General features: G+C 38.5%; 1 protein-coding gene across 1 annotated transcript in view; it reads left to right on the top strand.

Annotated features, from left to right (window-relative positions):
• Window positions 1–9,953, top strand: part of col22a1 (collagen, type XXII, alpha 1) — a 256,846-nt gene extending 246,893 nt beyond the window's left edge. Inside the window, exons 62-64 of the mRNA XM_059988289.1 lie at window positions 882–1,064; window positions 4,670–4,747; window positions 5,745–9,953. Of these exons, the coding sequence (XP_059844272.1) occupies window positions 882–1,064; window positions 4,670–4,747; window positions 5,745–5,932 (449 nt within the window). The 3' untranslated portion in view covers window positions 5,933–9,953. The remainder of the gene's footprint in view (window positions 1–881; window positions 1,065–4,669; window positions 4,748–5,744) is intronic.
• Window positions 9,954–18,780: the final 8,827 nt, after the last annotated feature.

Below are 18,780 nucleotides of genomic sequence, written 5' to 3'. Positions count from 1 at the left end.
GATAGGATGAACGCCACAAAGCACATTTGCTTTCTTCACAGATGCTGCCTGACCTGTTGACTATTTCCTTTGTTTACAGATGGGGCTAGTAAGGTGGAAACATTTGTGAGCTAAATTGCTTATAAAAACATTACTGAAAAATTGTTCTGAATTTAATAAGGATTAAAATGTAATAAACCACTTGAATACTATTTAATTCCATTGTTAATTTCCGTGAAATTTATGTTCCCTCAACATGATATTAAACTCTGAGTAGTGATTTCAGTTTAGTCATGAGAGAGGGAGAGAGAAAGATTATGAATCAGACAATAACAGTGATATAGCTGGGAAATGATACTCTTTCTAATAATTTGAGTAACATTGTTTCAAACACATTCCATTTACAGAAATAAAATCACATATGCTGGAAATCTGAAACAACCGGAGAAAATTCCGGATACATTATGATTAAGATTTCTTCACTGTCTTCTTTCAGTGAATGCCACTGTCACTTGTATTATTCAATCTGTTTTGGTGCCCAGATAACCACATTGATTCCATTTGTTCTCTCTACCTCTCCATCTTCCCTGCAAATTAATTTGATTTTTAATTTTGGTTTCGATTAAAATTTTGGTTAAAATGTTAACTCAGTTTCTTTCCCCACAGATGTTGGCCGATCTACTGAGTTTTGCTGGCATTTTTAAATTTTTTGTTGGTATAAACTCTGTGGATGTGATGATCAAATCTACAGTTCTGCAACTAGACTGCATGTGTCAATATACCTCCTGCAGACAATGATAAATTAAACTGCAGAAACATTGTTTAAAATAAAAATAAATGTGAAAATGCTTTTGCTATGTCATTGAGTTATTTAAAAAATACTTTGTTCATTTTGTTTTCAGCTCGGTTGTCCTATCTCATGTCTCAGTTTCAACCAGCTTCCACTAAGCCAGCACCTGGAAAGCCAGGGCCTCCTGGTCCACGAGGGAATGATGGATTTCCAGGGAGACCTGGTGTTCCAGGAGAGCCCGGCCCACCCGGAGAACAAGGTCTAGAGGGAGCCAGAGGACCAGTAGGTCCAAAAGGTACAGACATGCTTCATTTTAAACCATGATTTTTAGTAGAACTTATTCAAAGTCCCTTGATTGAACCAGTTTTATGAGAAAAATCCTGATTTACTTAATAATCATTTTTTGGTATTGTGAAATGATTAAGACTATGACTTACAAATTCTAACACATTTATCTCATCGTTCACATTACGACTTTCTATTCGGCTATGAGGTGAATGTGCTCACTGCAGACATCATTTTGATACAGCAAATCATAAACACAAGAAATTCTGCAGGCACTGGAAATCCAGAGCAACACAGATAAAATGCTGAAAGAAATCAACAGGTCAGGCAGTATCTATGGAGAGAAATAAACAGTCACAATTTCGGGCTGAGACCTTCTTCAGGATTGGAAAAGAAGGTGTCAGAATCCAGAACAAGACATTGAGGGAGAGGAAAGAGTAAAAGCTGGTAGGTGTTAGGTGAAACCCGATGAGAGGGAAGCTTGAGAAAATCTGCAGATGCTGGAAATTCAAACAGCAACACACACAAAATGCTGGTGGAACACAGCAGGCCAGGCAGCATCTATAGGGAGAAGTGCTGTCAACGTTTCGGGCCAAGACGTCAACGGCGCTTCTCCCTATAGATGCTGCCTGGTCTGCTGTGTTCCACCAGCATTTTGTGTGTGTTGTTGAGGGGGAAGCTGGATGGGTGGGGAAGGGGTGAAATGAGAGGCTAGGAGATGATAGGTGGTGAGGGGCTGCAAAAGAAGAAATCTAACAGGATAAGACAGCAGACCAGTGAAGAAAGGGAAGGAGGAAGGGAACCAGAGGGAAGTGATAGGCAGTTAAGAAGAAGAGATGGAGTAACTAGAATGAGGAATGGAAAAAGAGATATGGGGAGGCTGGAGAAATTACTGGAAATTAAAGATACCGATATTCATGCCATCAGTTTGGAGGCTACCTGGATGGAATATGAGATGTTGCTCTTCTAGCCTAAGGTTGGCCTTGTAATGGCAGTAAAGAGGGCAATTATTTTGATCCCAGTTCCAATGTCTCAAAGGATCGAGAAGCAAATTCAGTTGCAACATTCCAAAAAGATTTTTTTTTCATATAGTAAAAAAAATGAAGAGCAATGAAAAAATTTCAGAGCCATGAAGAAAGAACAAAGCTGTGGGACTAATTTAGTGTCCCCTTTAAAAACAGCTGTCACTATGGCAGGGAGAAGAATGATTATGACAAAAAACTGATAAGTAATATAAAAAGGCACAGACTTCTATGAATGTATCAAAAGGAAATGGATAGCAAGAGCAAGTGTGGGACCCCTGGAGACTATGCAATAACATGAAACAAGGAAACAATAAATAAATTAAATCAATATTTCACAGCAATCTTCACAACACTGCAAATATTTCAAATAGTTCTGACAGACGTTTCAAATATTGTAAAAGAACTACCACAAAGGGCAAGGCCTTAGAAAAACTAGCGGACCTAGAAGTTGACAAACAGCCAGATCCTCATAACTTACACCCAAGGGCTTTAAAGGACATGGCTGCAGAGATGGTGGAACCACTGATTGATTATTTTCAGAACTCACTGAATGTAGAAAAACACAAATTGGAAAACCACAGATGTGATTCCTTTGTTCAAAGGAGGGTGGATAGAAATCAGAAAACTGTAGGTAGGGTCTGTTGATTGGTTGCATCACAGCCTGGTATGGAAACACCAATTCCCTTGAATGGAAAAGTCTGCAATAAGTACTGTGTATAGTCCAGTCCATCATAGGTAAAGCTTCCCCACCTTTGAGAACATCTACACGGAGCACTGTCATAGGAAAGCAGAATCCATCATCAAGGATCCCTACCATCGAGGCCATAATTCTTGCTACTGCCATCAGGAAGAAGATATAGGAGCATCAGGATTCATACCACCAGGTTCAGAAACAGTTATTACCCCTCAACCATCAGGCTGTCGAATCAGTGCAGATAATTTCACTCGCCCCATCACTGAAATGTTCCAACAACATACGGACTCCCTTTCAAGGACTCTCTATATCATGTTCTCAATATGTATTGCCTATTTATTGTTAATTTTTTTTCTTTTGTATTTTCACTCTTTGGTGTCTTTTGCTCATTGGTTGTTGGTCCATCCTGCAGAGTGTGGTCTTTCATTGATTCTATTGTACTTTGAATGACCACAAAGAAACGAGTCTCAATATTGTTTGTGGGGACATATAGTATTTGTACTTTGATAATAAATGTACTTTGAACTTGAACTTTATTAGCCTAACATCTGTTGTAAGTAAAATGTTGGAGTCTATAATTAAGGAAGAAGAAGGTGAGCTTTAATGCAATTAAACCAGGTCAATATGGTTTTAAAATTGGTTAATCATGTTTAACAAATTTGCTAAAAATCTTTGAGATGTGACAGAGTCAATTAAGAGAAATTAATATATTTAAGAGAAATCAAAAGTCACTTGACTTGGTGTTTTGTAAGGGCTGTTGCACTTGAGGTATTAAGCAAAATAGGTTATCTAATGTAAACAGAGATTCAGTATGTTTCGGGCTGGACATATGTAATTAGTAAAGAACCCTGAGGATCAGTTCTTGGCCTTGAATGATTTATAATTTATGTTAATAACCTAAAAGAAGGGGCAGTATTTAAAGTGTCCTGGTTTGCCGATGACTTGAAAATAGGCAGGAGGGCATGTTGTGATGAGAATAAAAGGATGCTGCAACTGGATATAGAAACATTAAATGAATGAGCAAACAAATGGTACATGATGCTTAATGTGGGAAAATGTAAAGTTGTGCATTTTAGTAAGAAGAATCTAAAGGCATCTTATTATTCCGAGAGATTGTGGATGAGTGAAGTACAAATGGGTTTAGGTTTTCTTGTGTAAGAACTGCAAAAGGTTGGCAGGCAACTACAGCAAGTAGTTGGAAGGCAAATAGCACATTTACTTATATTGAAGAGAACTGGAGTTCAGAAATACTGAAGGAGATTGTTAATGCTATTGTAGAGAGTACTGGTGATAATACAGCAAGACTACTGTGGATAATTTTGGTCTGCTTATTTAAGAAAAAAAATGTATTGAGGCTGTCCAAAGGGGATTCAAGGAGCTAATTCCTGGAGGCGAGAGTTATAAGCAGCTAAAGAAATAAGATGTATAGTCTAGTAGGATTGAAATATATAACATCCTTCTGAAGCATGTCAAGGTAGATGTTGAAATGCTTCCACTAGTGGGTGTATCTTGAACATAATGAAAAAGCTACAAGATTAGGGCGCAATCATTTAAAATTGAGAGTGGTGATTCTTTGGAATTCTAGATCAGTGGGGTACTTACAGGGGAAGTAGATAAAGTTGTGAAAGATCAAGGAATTGAGATTTGTGGGGGATTGATGCAGAAGTGGAGAGGAGACCAAGGGCTAATCATATTGAATGTTGTGGCAGGCTTAGAATTCCAACTGGTCTGCTCTTGCTCCTATTTTTGAATATTCTTGTATTGGTGAAACATTAAGAGATCCATCAATGTAGCAAATTTGATTTGCTTTACATAATCTATCTTTTTCACAAACACATCCTTGACATCTTATCTCTCACCTCTACCTTGTTATAAGTGCTTCAATGTTATGTTCAGGTGATAAAGGTGAAAAAGGTGAACCAGGAGCAATGGGCATTGGACAGAGGGGTGATCCTGGTCTGCCAGGCCCTCCGGGTAAGAAACACATTCTTCTATTTCTTTAAAGTTGTAACATATTGTAACTATGGTTTAAAAATTAGTGGAAATTATATTAATTGAAATTAGGATTGTGGTTCTGCTTTTTTAGGCAATGTGTGTTGCAAAACTTAATGTGGGGTTTGAAGGTAATGGGAGAATAAGGTATGATTAGTGCAAAGTTAATGTAAGTGAATTCTTGATGGTCAGCGAGGGACTTCATTAAGTTACACTGTGATTTTCCAGAAGCAAATTCACTCTGGGGAGCATCATGTGAATCTCCATGAGATCATAAAACATAAGAGCAGAATTAAGCCAATCATGGCTGATTTATTTTCTCTCTCGACCACATTCTCCTGCCTTCTCCCCATAGCCATTGACATGCTTACTAATAAGATGCCACCAACTTGTGTTTTAAATATACTTTAAATATATCTCCTTTGCAGGCATTTCACTGTTTAAATACCTCTGATAATACTCATAAGCAGAACACTATGGTCTGACAAAAGTACTGGATTATTTTTGAATGAAAATTAACTCATCAGGGGTGATTGATAAGTTTGTAGCCTAAGGTAGAAGGAGATGAGTTGTACAGCTCTTGTTACATGCACATGCAGATCAACTCTTTGAGTGAGTTATTAACTTCAAATTTTCTGCATAATCACTCAAAGAGTTGATCTGCATGCGCATGTAACAAGAGCTGTACAACTCATCTCCTTCTACCTTAGGCCACAAACTTATCAATCACCCTTGCTGTGGACACTTTCTGGAGGTCTAAGAAATGTAAGCTCCATGACCGCTGGACTAAGTGTGTAAATATAGGAGGCGACTATGTTAAAAAATCAAAGTGCTAGGTTTTCTAAAATTGACTCCTTCTATCCTAGGCCACGAACTTATCAATCACCCCTCATACTTAAAAATGCATAATCTTCCTTTTGTTCAAACCTTCACACATCTGAAATAACCTGCAATTATAAGTTGTATTTCATAATTATAGGCATCGCTGGAACGCCTGGCTATGGAAAAGATGGACTGCCTGGTATTCCAGGACCACAAGGAGAGCCCGGCCAACCTGGCATTGCTGGCACACAGGGACCCCCTGGGCAGAATGGAGTTTGTGACCTGGCACAGTGTGCTCTCTATGCAAGCCTCGCCAGTCGGCCATCCAATCAAAAAGGACCTTAAATCAAGATGCAAAGAATTTTAAAAATTTGAAGGATTGAGGCTGTTTGGCTTGAAATACGATAACAATTAGCAGCCTAAACAAAGATCACTCCAAATACACTTGCTGCTGGCCAGGTGTGCTTTGATGCAAGTTCCTCTTCTTCCACTGGAGATTTCGACTGGATCCTAGCCATTAAGCACACAAATCTTCCTTCTGAAGATCTGCACCAGCTCTTAATTGTGACTTAACTGTGTGGTTTTAAAGCTTTCTAACTACACACATTTCCCAATTCTGCAGCTATTTTCCACCAGATTTTCATCTCTACTACACAACAATCTCATGTGACATATTATGGTGCAATTTACTATTTCTGGATTATTCAGTTGTGCTTGATTTCAGTGTTATGAATATATAGTATATGAAGTAGAAGTATCACCAAATGTGTTGAATTCCACATGAAATATTTAAAAGAAAATACCTCTTCCACTCACCCTAAAAGGTTATCCATCAAACCTCCACTTCAAAAGAGCATCCAGCCCTTTGCACCTAGACATTCATTTCTGATCAGTAGCACTAAATATGTTATACAGCATCATCCACACATTATGTTCTCACTCTAAAATTTATTTGAATAATGTCAATGAAACTGAATTCTAAAGGCAGAGTACAATGTGTTGACATTGACTATATAACACATTCAGCAGGGATAAATGTCAAAGCATATGCTTTTTATATCCATTTCCCAAACCAGCCATCCTGTTCATCTTCACACTGTCACTTTATTTCCCTTTTTTTCCAAGCATTTGGATGAGCAAAAAGTTGCTCCTCATTTCTTCTCTTTGAATTGGGAAAGAAAGAACAGATTGTGTGCCAGATCTTTATAAATGCATTACAGCAGCTATGTATCAGCAAGAGTCATTGAATATTCATTCACTTGAATTTTAGGTGAGAGGCTTAATGATCCAAGCAGTTATTTGTTTCCTAATTGGACTGCAGGAGGCAGTAATTTTAAAAAATGTAAATATGTTATTTTAAACAAAGAGAAATAATATTTGTCCTGGGTACATAGCTGTTCTACATGAATAGATAGTTTAAATTGTTCTGCATCAACATCAGCAAGCTGCCTTTCCCCAAATACCATCCACTGCTCACCAGCAAAATGTTGATGAAGTGCAATTTGCTATAAGCTTTTAGGTTTCAAGGTATGGCAGCAAGATGTGGCCTTGATCTATTTCTAGTCCACTTAATCCATACAGTGCCATTGATCATCTTAAGGCCAAGAGCATTCTGGCATCCATTCTACACATGTGAGCAGGTTAGCCAAACACAATCCTGCCTTTAAATATATTCCACACAAAATAGTGTGATTTATTTCTCTTGCCCTTTATAACCAATTACATATTGTTTCACTCTTAATATATCTCATTTGAGATTCATTTTCTCAGGACAGATGGGGTCTATGTGGCTCGCTGCTTAACTATGTATTTAGAGATCAAGTTCATGTAAACAGTTTTTTTAAAATCAAAGAATAATATTAGTATTCAGAAAGATAGACACAAAAACAAATGCATTTTGAACAAATATTACAGATTTTATTATTTAATTAATCATTTTGAAACACCTCACACCATATCTTAAATAGGTAACATGAAATATAAGTAATTTGGCTAATCCTTTCCAGTCCATTTCCTCCACATAACTAGAATGGTGCTCTGCCCTTAGCACCACTCACCAACAACCTGATTCAAGAACTCATTGGAGGCATACAAAAATGCAAATGTGCTTCTTAACATATGCCCTGCTTTAAATATTGAGCCTTCGGGCAACTATTCAGTCAGCACATTTAACATTTAGGGTTCAACAACAGAGTGAATCAAGGGAATAAATAATGGATTCCTGGGCAAGTGGTTTTGAGCTATACCCATCTATATCTTCCATTACATCAGGAAGTTCTAGCCAGAAACCCTTCCTGTCTTGAAGTGACCTAGATTCTTGATAATACTTTATGTGCCATTAATATGTTTTTTTAAACTCTATTAATTTGATTTACAATTTTAAATATTAAGTAATGCACAATTGCCATTTGAAATTTTTAACATTTAGGAGATTCCCAGTCCAATATATCTAATTTGATGTTACTTCACGTGATATGGCAGTTGAATGAGTATGGCATAGGCTTATTTATTACTGAGATATCATGAAAAAGAATTGCAAATATTCCATAAATAATATCTCTACACACATAGCTGCCACAGCATCGTCCAAAGTGATCTAGAAGGTATACTGAAATGTTACTGTATTCTAACTTGTAGCAAGAAGGTGGTTGTAGCATGAATTGTAACAGAAGTCATGGTAGAGTAATAACAGACTGGGTATATAGAGTAATAACAGACTGGGTATAAAACTGATAAGCAGCCAAGTGTCCATCAGATTCCTGGGAATGGGCCAATGGTATGGTGGAAAAATATTGATAAAACTAAATATTATAGTCACATTTTAAATATATTCATAGTTTTTAAATAATTACCTAAGTAAAAATATTCAACAGTATGAATTGATCTTAGATAAATAATTGATATCCTTGATTGAATTCCCAGAAATAGCAGCTGATAACCTTTCAGAAATCCAATTTTTTTTTCTTTTAGGAAATTTTAACACCTGGATAACTGATTTAGTGATGTACAAGGCTGTGCTAATGCCTACCCAGTGGAATATAATAAAACAAAATAGATCTAAATTTACAATTAGAAGAATTATACTTTAATTAACTTACTTGGATTGGATAAATTGACAGTCAAATGTGTGTATTATTGAGGCAACATAAATAGAACTATGAATGCCTTTCAAGATATAAAGCTCTTAAAGGTGACATAATTCTCCTAAAGAAAATCCAAATTTCATATCAACCCTAAATGAAAGCTTTTATGTATAGGGCACATTCACATCTTTTGTGTGTAAGTATTATGCTACAAAATACGCAAGTAGTGAGTAAGTTTTCCAAAAATGGATTAACAAAAAACCATATTCTGTGCAATCTCCTATGTCATGCATCTTTTGATGTTGTTTTCAGTAGCCCAGCACCACAAGAAAGACTTGTAAGCCAATGTTCCTCTTTTGCTGTTGGGAGCAACTGACTGGTGTGTTGTTGAGTCTTTTTATTGCATGACTCATTGAATGTCTTTCTCATTAGAGTGAAAGATGACATTTTTTTATATGTTTCCAAGTTTGACCTGGCTTTATAAGTGGACTGGTTCCATTTCTTGTTTGATTTGCAGTTGATTTGTAGACACAGGACAGTTGTCAATGAACAGTGCTCTTCACAGATTAATTCTGTGATAGAATTCTGTGTTACAATGTTATGAATATTTTGTGCTTGTACTTACCTTTGTTTCTTTGACTTAATTGTTCTGGTTTCCATTGTCCTCTTTGACTCAAATAAACTTTTAATAATGATTCCGAAGTCCTTAAAGCTGCTCTCGACTACCCCACCCCTCCATTGTTTCTTCCCTATATATACAAGTTTTAGACAATACCTGAGAAAATATACCTCATCTTTGCATTTTTATCAACCTATTTTAAATATCTATGTTGGATAAAGTAAATGGTAGACATAGTAATAAAATTATTTCCTTTTATTTTCGTATGATATTCAGAGACAGATTAAGCATGGAGCTTTAACCATTGAATGGGTTTGCTGATGCTCAGCACTGTATTCAATCTTCCTGTTCACTCTCTGTCATTGCCTCCTGACATAACTGATTTGAAATGTTAGAAACATAAGAGTTTTACATGCAGATGGAAATTGTGGTGTAACTGTTAAGTTATTTTTTTAAAGCTTGCTTTATTATTGTACTTTGTGAGATTTGAAACAACTTAAAGAATATTGATCTGCGAAGGAAGATCACTTCAACAGTATAGTTCCTTCTGTTTATCACGGATTGGGTTGTTTTTTTTTTCCGATGAAACTCATGGAGCTACTCCTTGAACGTGATTGTAGTATGATTATGAACGTGATTATTTAAGCATGTACATTTATGTGTATAAAATATAGAGCATGAGTGACAAGTGTTGTGCTGTCAATACATTATTAATGCAGAAGTATTTCTTTAAAACAAAATTTAACATTGATTGGATGGGATAAGGGGATGTGAAACAATTTCAAGCATGTCTGGTGTCCCAAATGAATTGAGAGCAACTCACAGGTCCATGAGTGAGATTTTCAAGGGGGCATTTGCAGGTTTTCAGCATTTTTCCAGTGGCCAAATCAGAAGCAAGAGAGAAGCTAGTCACAAGTCCATGAGTGAAATTTAAAAAAGAGAGTTCACAGGCTTTCACTCTTTTTCCAGCCACCCAATCAAATCGGGATTAAGAGAAGAGGAAAGGTAGATAACTAAGGAGGTATGTTTCTGCTAAGTTTCTTCTTCATCTGTTAGTTGTGTTCGTTGTGTGAGATGTGGGAATTCTGGAGGAAGGCATTGACAAGGCCTCATTTGGATTGTTGTGAGTAGTGTTGGTCCCCTTATCTAAGAAAGGATGTGCTGACATTGGAGAAGGTTCAATGGAGATTCACAAAAATGATTTTGGGATTGAAATGCTTATCACCTAAGACCCTAAGATATGGAAAAGGAAGTAGGCTATTCGACCCATCGAGTCTGCTCCACCATTCAATCATGGGCTGATCCAATTCTTCCAGTCATCCCCACTCCCCTGCCTTCACCCCATACCCTTTGATGCCTTGGCTAATCAAGAACATATCTATCTCTGCCTTAAATGCACCCAATGACTTGGCCTCCACAGCCACTCATGTCAACAAATTCCACAGATTTACAATCCTCTGTCTAAAGTAATTTCTCCGCATCACTGCTCTAAATGGACGTCCTTCAATCCTGAAGTCGTGCCCTCTTGTCCTAGACTCCCCTACCATGGGAAATAACTTTGCCATATCTAATCTGTTCGGGCCTTTTAACATTTGGAATGTTTCCATGAGATTTCCCCTCATTCTCCTGAACTCCAGGGAATACAGCCCAAGAGCTGCCAGATGTTGCTCATATGGTAACCCTTTCATTCCTGGAATCATTCTCATGAATCTTCTCTGAACCTTCTCCAATGTCAGTATATCCTTTCTAAAATAAGGAGCCCAAAACTGCACACAGTACTCCAAGTGTGGTCTCACAAATGCCTTGCAGAGCCTCAGCATCACATCCCTGCTCTTATATTCTATACCTCTAGAAATGAATGCCAATATTGCATTCGCCTTCTACACTACCAACTCAACCTGGAGGTTAACCTTTAGGATACCCTGCACAAGGACTCCCAAGTCCCTTTGCATCTCTGCATTTTGAATTCTCTCCCCATCTAAATAACACTCTGTCCATTTAGTTCTTCCACCAAAGTACATGACAACACACTTTCCAACACTGTATTTCATTTGCCACTTCTTTCCCCATTGCCCTAATCTATCTGAATCCTTCTGCATGCTCTCTGTTTCCTCAACACTACCTGCTCCTCCATGTATCTTTGTATCATCAGCAAACTTAGCCACAAATCCATTAATCTCATAGTCCAAATCATTGAGATACATCATAAAAAGCAGGGGTCACAACACTGACCCCTGTGGAATTCCACTGGTAACTGGCAGCCAGCCAGAATAGGATACCTTTATTCCTACTGTCTGTTTTCTGCTGATTAGCCAATGCTCCACCCATGCTAGTAACTCCCTTGTAATTCCATGGGGTCTTAACTTGCTAAGCAGCCTCATGTGTGGCACCTTGTCAAAGGCCTTCTGAAGATCTAAGTACACCACATCTACTCCATCTCCTTTGTCTACCCTGCTTGTAATTTCCTCAAAAAATTGCAGTAGTTTAGTCAGGCAGGACTTTCCTTTCAGGAAACCATGCAGGCTTTGGTCTATCTTGTCCTGTGCCTCCAGTTACTCCATAATTTCATCCCTAACAATCGATTCCAACAACTTCCCAACCACTGATGTCAGGCTAACAGATCTATAGCTTCCTTTCTGCTGCATCCCATCCTTCTTAAATAGCGGAGTAACATTTGTAATTTTCCAGTCATCCAGTACAATGCCAGAATCTATTGATTCTTGAAAGATCATCGTTAATGCCTTCGCAATCTCTCCAGCTACTTCCTTCAGAAGCTGAGAGTGCATTCCATCAGATCCAGGAGATTTATCCACCCTCAGACCACTAAGCTTCCTGAGCTTGTAACTTTCACTGAACATACTTCACTTTCCTGACACTCTTGAATGTCGGGTATACTGCTGATGTCTTCCACTGTGAAGACTGATGGAAAATTCACATTCATTTCCTCTGCCACCTCTGTGTCTCACATTACAATATCTGCAGCATCATTTTCTATTGGTCCTATATCTACCCACAACTCTCTTTTACCCTTTATATACATAAAAAAGCTTTTAGTATCTTCTTTGATATTAGTTGCTAGCTTCATTTCATAATTCAACTTTTTCCTTCCTCATGAACTTCTTAGTTTCCTTCTGCAAGTATTTAAAAGCTTCCTACTCCTCTATCTTCCCAATAGTGTTGGCTTCCTTGTATGCCCTCTCTTTTGCTTTTACTTTGGCTCCAACTTCACTTGTCAGCCATAGTAGTGTCCTTCTTCCATTCGAAAATTTCTTCTTATTTTGAATATATCTATCTTGCACTTCCCTCATTTTTTGCAGAAACTCCAGTCATTGCTGCTCTGCTGTCCTTCTTGCTAGTGTCCCTTTCCAGTCAACTTCGGCCAGTTCCTCTTTCATGCCATTGTAATTTGCTTTATTCCACTGAAATACCGACACACCGGAATTTTGTTTCTCTTCAAATTTCAAAGTGAACTCAATCATATTGTGATCACTGTTCCCTAAGGATTCCTTAACCTCAAGGTCTCTTATCATCTCTGGATCAGTGCACAACACCCAATCAGCACAGCTCAACAACAAGCTGTTCTAAAAAGCCATCTCTTAGACATTCTACAAATTCTCTCTCTTGAGGTCCAGTACTGGCCTGGTATCCCAATCCACTTTCATGTTAAAATCCCCAATGATTATCATGACATTGCCCTTCTGACATGCCTTTTCCATCTCCTGTGCTGATTTGTAATTCAAATCCTAGCTACTGTTTGGCCTGTATTTAACTGCCATTAGGGTCCTTTTACCCTTGCCATTTCTTAACTCAGCCCATAAAGACTCTACACCTTCTGATCCTATGTCATCCCTTTCTAACAATTCAACATTATTTCTTATAGACAAGGCCACACCACCCCCTCTGACTACTAACCTATCTTTCCGATACACCGTATATCCTTAGACGTTCAGCTCCCAATGGTAACCATCCTTTAGCCAAGTTTCAGAGATGGACACAATGTCATACTTGCCAATCTGTAGCTGAATTTCAAGATTGTCCATTTTATTTCGTATGCTGTGTGCATTCAAATATAACACTTTCTGTCCAGTAATTGTTGCTTTCTGATTTAATTGCACCATGCCTTTGTATGAGGAGCATTTGATCGCTCTGGGCCTGTACTCACTGGAATTCAGAAGAATGAGGGGGGATCTCATTGAAACCTATTGAATGTAATAAGGCCTCAATAGAGAGGATATTTCCTATGGTGGGGGGAGTCTAGGATCAGAGTTCATTCAGAACGGAGATGAAGGGGAATTTTTCAGCTAGGGAGTGGTGAATCTGTGGAATCCATTGCCACCTGTGGAGACCAGGTCATTGGCTGTACTTAAGGCAGAGGTTGATGAATTCTTGATAAGTCATGGTATGAAAAGTTACAGGAAGAAGGCAGAAGAATGGGGTTGAGAGGAAAATGGATCAGCCATGAGCAAGTGGTGGACCAGACTCAACAGGCTGAATGGGCTAATTTTGCTCCTATGCCTTATGGTCTTTTGTTAGTTAGGCAGGGATGGGGTTAAATAATAAAATATCACATGTCACTCTTTTCTAACTGAAATCCTGCTTGCTATCATTCTCATTCTCATCGTGGATATGGACAGCTCAAAATTCATAAGCTCATGCATTTGGCATCTGATGATATTGTTAAAATCCCTCTGTAGATCTAAGATAACATGGGTCTGTGCCACACATTCAATATAACAGTTTAATTCATGGTCCTCAACAGAACCCTGTACTAATATGCTTAAGTAGTAATGAATAGACATCTGGAGTGTTGTGTGTGTAACCTCATGTAACAAACTATACATGATGAAAATAACCTAAACTGGACTATTTCAAAATGCAGTGCCTATCCAATCAGGCTAACTCTACACCTGATTCTTCTGTGGTAAGTAGAAGTATTGGTTGTCTTCCTGGCCCAATAAAATACTTGTATAGCATTCCAACTATCCTCAGAATTACATCTATTTTTTTCAAGACACCCAGGTTCATTGTAATCTTGCTGAAAGGAGGTTGAGAGGTTTTGTTATTGAAGCAAGATACCAGGGCAGCGCTGGATCATGCTATAAAGGCAGTGGGTAACCATGTGAAATCAGTTTGGGTTGAAATGAACAGTAGGGGAAGGAACGCAAACATGAGGAAATCTGCAGATGCTGGTAATTCAAACAACACACAAAATGCTGGTGAACACAGCAGGCCAGGCAGCATCTGTATGAAGAACAGTCGACGTTTTGGGCTGAGACCCTTCGTCAGGACTAACGGAAAAAAGTGATAGTAAAAGATTTGAAAGGGGGAGGGGGAGATCCAAAATGATAGAAGAGGACAGGAGGGGGAGGGATGAAGCTAAGAGCTGGGAACTTGATTGGCAAAAGGGATACAAGGCTGGAGAAGGGGGAGTGTCATAGGACGGAAGGCCTTGGAAGAAAGAAAGTGGGAGGAGAGCACCAGAGGAAGATGGAGAACAGGCAAGTAGATAGAGGGAAAGAGGGAGAGAAAAAAATAGGGATGGGGTAAGAAGGAGAGGAGGGGAATTAATAAAAGTTAGAGAAATCAATGTTCATGTTATCAGGTTGGAGGCTACCCAGACAGAATATAAGGTGTTGTTACTCCAACGTGAGTGTGGCTTCATCTCGACAGTAGAGGAGGCCATGGATAGATGTATCAGAATAGGAATGGGAGGCCGTGGGGAGATCCTGCTTCCTCTGGTGGACAGAGAATAGGTGTTCAGTGAAACGGTCTCCCAGTCTGCGTCGGGTCTCACCAATATATAGAAGGCCACACCGGGAGCACCGGACACAGTATATCACACCAGCAGACTCACAAGTGAAGTGTCGCCTCACCTGGAAGGACTGTCTGGGGCCCTGAATGGTGGTGAGGGAGGAAGTGTAAGGGCATGTGTAGCACTTGTTCCCTTTACAAAGAAAAGTGCCAAGAGGGAGATCGGTGGGAAGGGATGGGGGGAGGGAAGAATGGACAAGGGGTTGCGTAGGGAACGATCCCTGCAGAAAGTGGGGGGAGGGAAAGATGTGTTTGGTGGTGGGATCTCATTGGAGATGGCAGACGTTACAGAGAATTATATATTGGACACGGAGACTGGTGGAGTGGTAGGCGAGGACAAAAGGAGCCCTATCCCTGGTGGGGTGGCAGGAGGATGGGGTGAGAGCAGGTGTGTGCTAAATGGGAGAGATGCATTTGAGGGCAGAGTTGATAGTGGAGGAAGGGAAGCCCCTTTCTTTAAAAAACAGAAGACATCCCCTTTGTCCTGGAATGAAACCCGAAATGATAGAAGACAGGAGGGGGAGGGATGAAGCTAAGCCCAAAATGATAGGAGAAATGGGAGATTGTAGGGGAAGGAAGACAAGGTGGGATTTGTCTATAAACACCCAAACTGTGACTTCTCAGTGGGTCGGAGATAAACAGGGAAATATGAAGGGCATGCTAGAAGGGAACTGTAATTTTCGTGGGTGATTTTAATCTTCTTATCGATTGGACTAACCAAACTAGCAAGGGTATCATAGAAAAACAATTTGTGGAATGCTTTTGGAAAATGGGTTTTTCAAATTGTGATATTTCAAGAAATGAAATGTTGAACATGTGGAAGAGAGGATGTAGATACCTTCTATGTCTGATTCTTGCTTTGTGTCAGACAGTGCTGGTGGACAGATGAAAATTAATTGACATGGGGGACATCAAAATTAATTGTAAAGGTGAGCGCAGGCAAGCGTATGCATTGTTTAACTTTAATGATTTTTGGCTTTTAATATGTTTTTAATCAAATGTATTTGTTTCATAATTTAAATGTGTTTGAATAGTTTTAAACATTTCTATCAGGCATTTAAAATAAATTCAAATGTCATTGACGGTGAGTTTATAGTAACACTGTCACAATATTCTGGGTTATGGGGCTTCATAATGTCTGAGGTCTGCACAATGCTTCAAGCCCAACCCTCTGCATCATATGACATTAGGTCCAGTCAGCAATCATAAGTGATGAATCTAGGCAGTGAGGCAGGTACAGCATGATCTGGTCCTACATTCATTCATATCTTAGATTTACCTCAACTGAACAGCTAGGTGTAAAATTAGGATAAATATAGACCTGGGAAGCCAATAGTTTCTTCTGAATTTTTAAATTATAATGAAATATTAACAAGATGAAAAAAGTGCTGCTTATTATATATCACAATATATATGCCCAGTGAATTATACAATAGTGTTAATTTGCACAGGAATTATAAAATCTTTGTTTAAAATTACTCTCTTCCACCTCACCTACGGTACTGTTTACTGCTTTTTCTTTAGAGGGGTTATTAGTGTTCTGTGATGAAGACAACCTGCCTTATTTGCTCTGACCTATGTATTGACTTCAGATCCATGATGTGGTTGACATTTACCTGCCCTCTTAAATAGCCCAGCAGGACAGTTCAAAGACAAGATTTCAATTAATTTATTGTTGTATACTTTTTCTGAGGTACAGGAGTTCCCTAATAAAGAAGCCATTGAGTGTATGTTCTCTGTATGACCCTGGTCTTCTGCTGCTGTAGCCCATCCACTTCAAGGTTCAACATACTGTGCACTCAGAGATGCTCTTCCACACACCATGCTATTGTCTTCTTGTCAGCTTGAACCAGTCTGGCCATTTTCCTCTGACCTCTCCCATTACCAAGGGGTACTCACCCACAGAAATGCAGCTCATTCGATGTTTTTGTTTGTTTTTCACACCATTCTTTGTAAAGTCTAGAGACTCTTGTGTGCGAAAATCCCAGGCAGTTGTTCAATTCATCCTATTTGGCATCAACAATCAGTCCACAAAGTCACTTAGATCACAGTTCTTCCCCAATCTGATGTTTGGTCTGAACAACAACAGAATCTCTTCTTCTTCTTGTGTTGTTTTATGGCGGTTGGCAAACCAGCTTTAAGGTGCATTACCGCCACCTACTGGACTGGAGTGTGGATTGTTTGATAAACAGGAGGAATGAAAAGAATTGCATTCCCTAAATTCTATATAATAAACCAGAGTCTTTCAGATACTTCATGATATAGGTCCGTATTTCTCTTGAACTCACACCTAAAATGTCTTCTACACCGACAGCAGTTTTTTTTTGTTTATCTAAAGCGCTCCTATCATCTTCATTCTTTCTCTTTCATACTTCTTACATTAATCAATACATGTTCAACTGTTTCTGGTTGATTACAGTATTCACACGATCCTGTTGGATGTTTCCCTATTTTGTATAATGTGTAATTAAGACTTGAGTGACCAATTCTTAAACAACTGATGATCACTTCTATCTTTCTATGCCCACCTGATATTCTTTGGTATCTGACTTGCCTTTGTATTTTGTACAGTTGTCACCCTGTTCCACTCTCATCCCAGTGCTTCTGCCATGTCTCCACAATATGTGTTTTTATAATGCTTTTGACTTCCACTTTACTTAGGGGGGTCTGGACCTCTATTATAGACGATTTGAGTGATTGTTTAGCTATAATGTCCACTTTTTCATTACCCTCCACACCACAATGAGCAGGAACCCAAAGGAAGCTTACTTCTACCCCATTGTCAGTCAGTGCATACAACTTGCATAGAACCTCCAATAAAATATCCTGTCTACTTTCTGATTTTCTTGATTTACTAGAGATTAATGCAGACAAACTGTCTGAACAAATTACAGCCTTTTTGACATTATTTTCTTCTATCCAAGATAGTGCACTCAATATTGCCATTAATTCTGTTGTATACACTGATAAATGGTTTGATGTTCTTTTCCTAATGCTAGTTTAGCACTGAGGAATGTAGACTGCAATACCTCTGTGGCCAGACCTAGGGTCTTTTGATCCATCTGTAAGTATTACTAATTTGTTTCTAAAATGCAGGTCTATATATTCTTGTACTATCAGTTTGATTCCACATTTAGACTTTTTAAAAAGTTGTTGCAGATTTATATCCACTGTATGCATTGTAAAGAGCCATGGAGGAACATCAGATAATGGAACTTTAGGGCTATATTCCAGCTCGTGTAGACCATATTTTTGTGCTACTGCATCCCCCATCCATCCAAAGCTATTATAATTTGAATTATTATGTTCCCAGCAGTCTTTTAGTATAGCTTTAGCTGGACATGAATTGTTATGCCCCATGATGTCAACCCAGTAATGTAGCATTAACTTTATTCTTAACAGAACCTCTTGAACATGTCTTCATGTATTTATATATTGATTTGCTGCCACATGATTGGCTAATTAGATATTTGCATTATCAAGCAGGTGTAGCAAATTATCTAATAGGTGACACTGAGTGTACAACAGGGTCCAATGTAATTCCTTTGTTGCATGTAGCTCACAGTAAATATTCTACATTGTAATAATAAATATGACAACAAACAGTATAGCCTGAAGTAGACCTCAAAGAAATGCTCACGTGACAATACTGGAAAATTGACAAAGTTGAATTATGAGCT

This window comes from Hypanus sabinus, chromosome 1 (assembly GCF_030144855.1).
Source record: "Hypanus sabinus isolate sHypSab1 chromosome 1, sHypSab1.hap1, whole genome shotgun sequence".
Classification (NCBI taxonomy): Eukaryota; Metazoa; Chordata; class Chondrichthyes; order Myliobatiformes; family Dasyatidae; genus Hypanus; species Hypanus sabinus.
The sequence above is the reverse complement of the archived record's forward strand: the minus strand, read 5'-3'. Positions and strand labels throughout refer to the sequence as shown.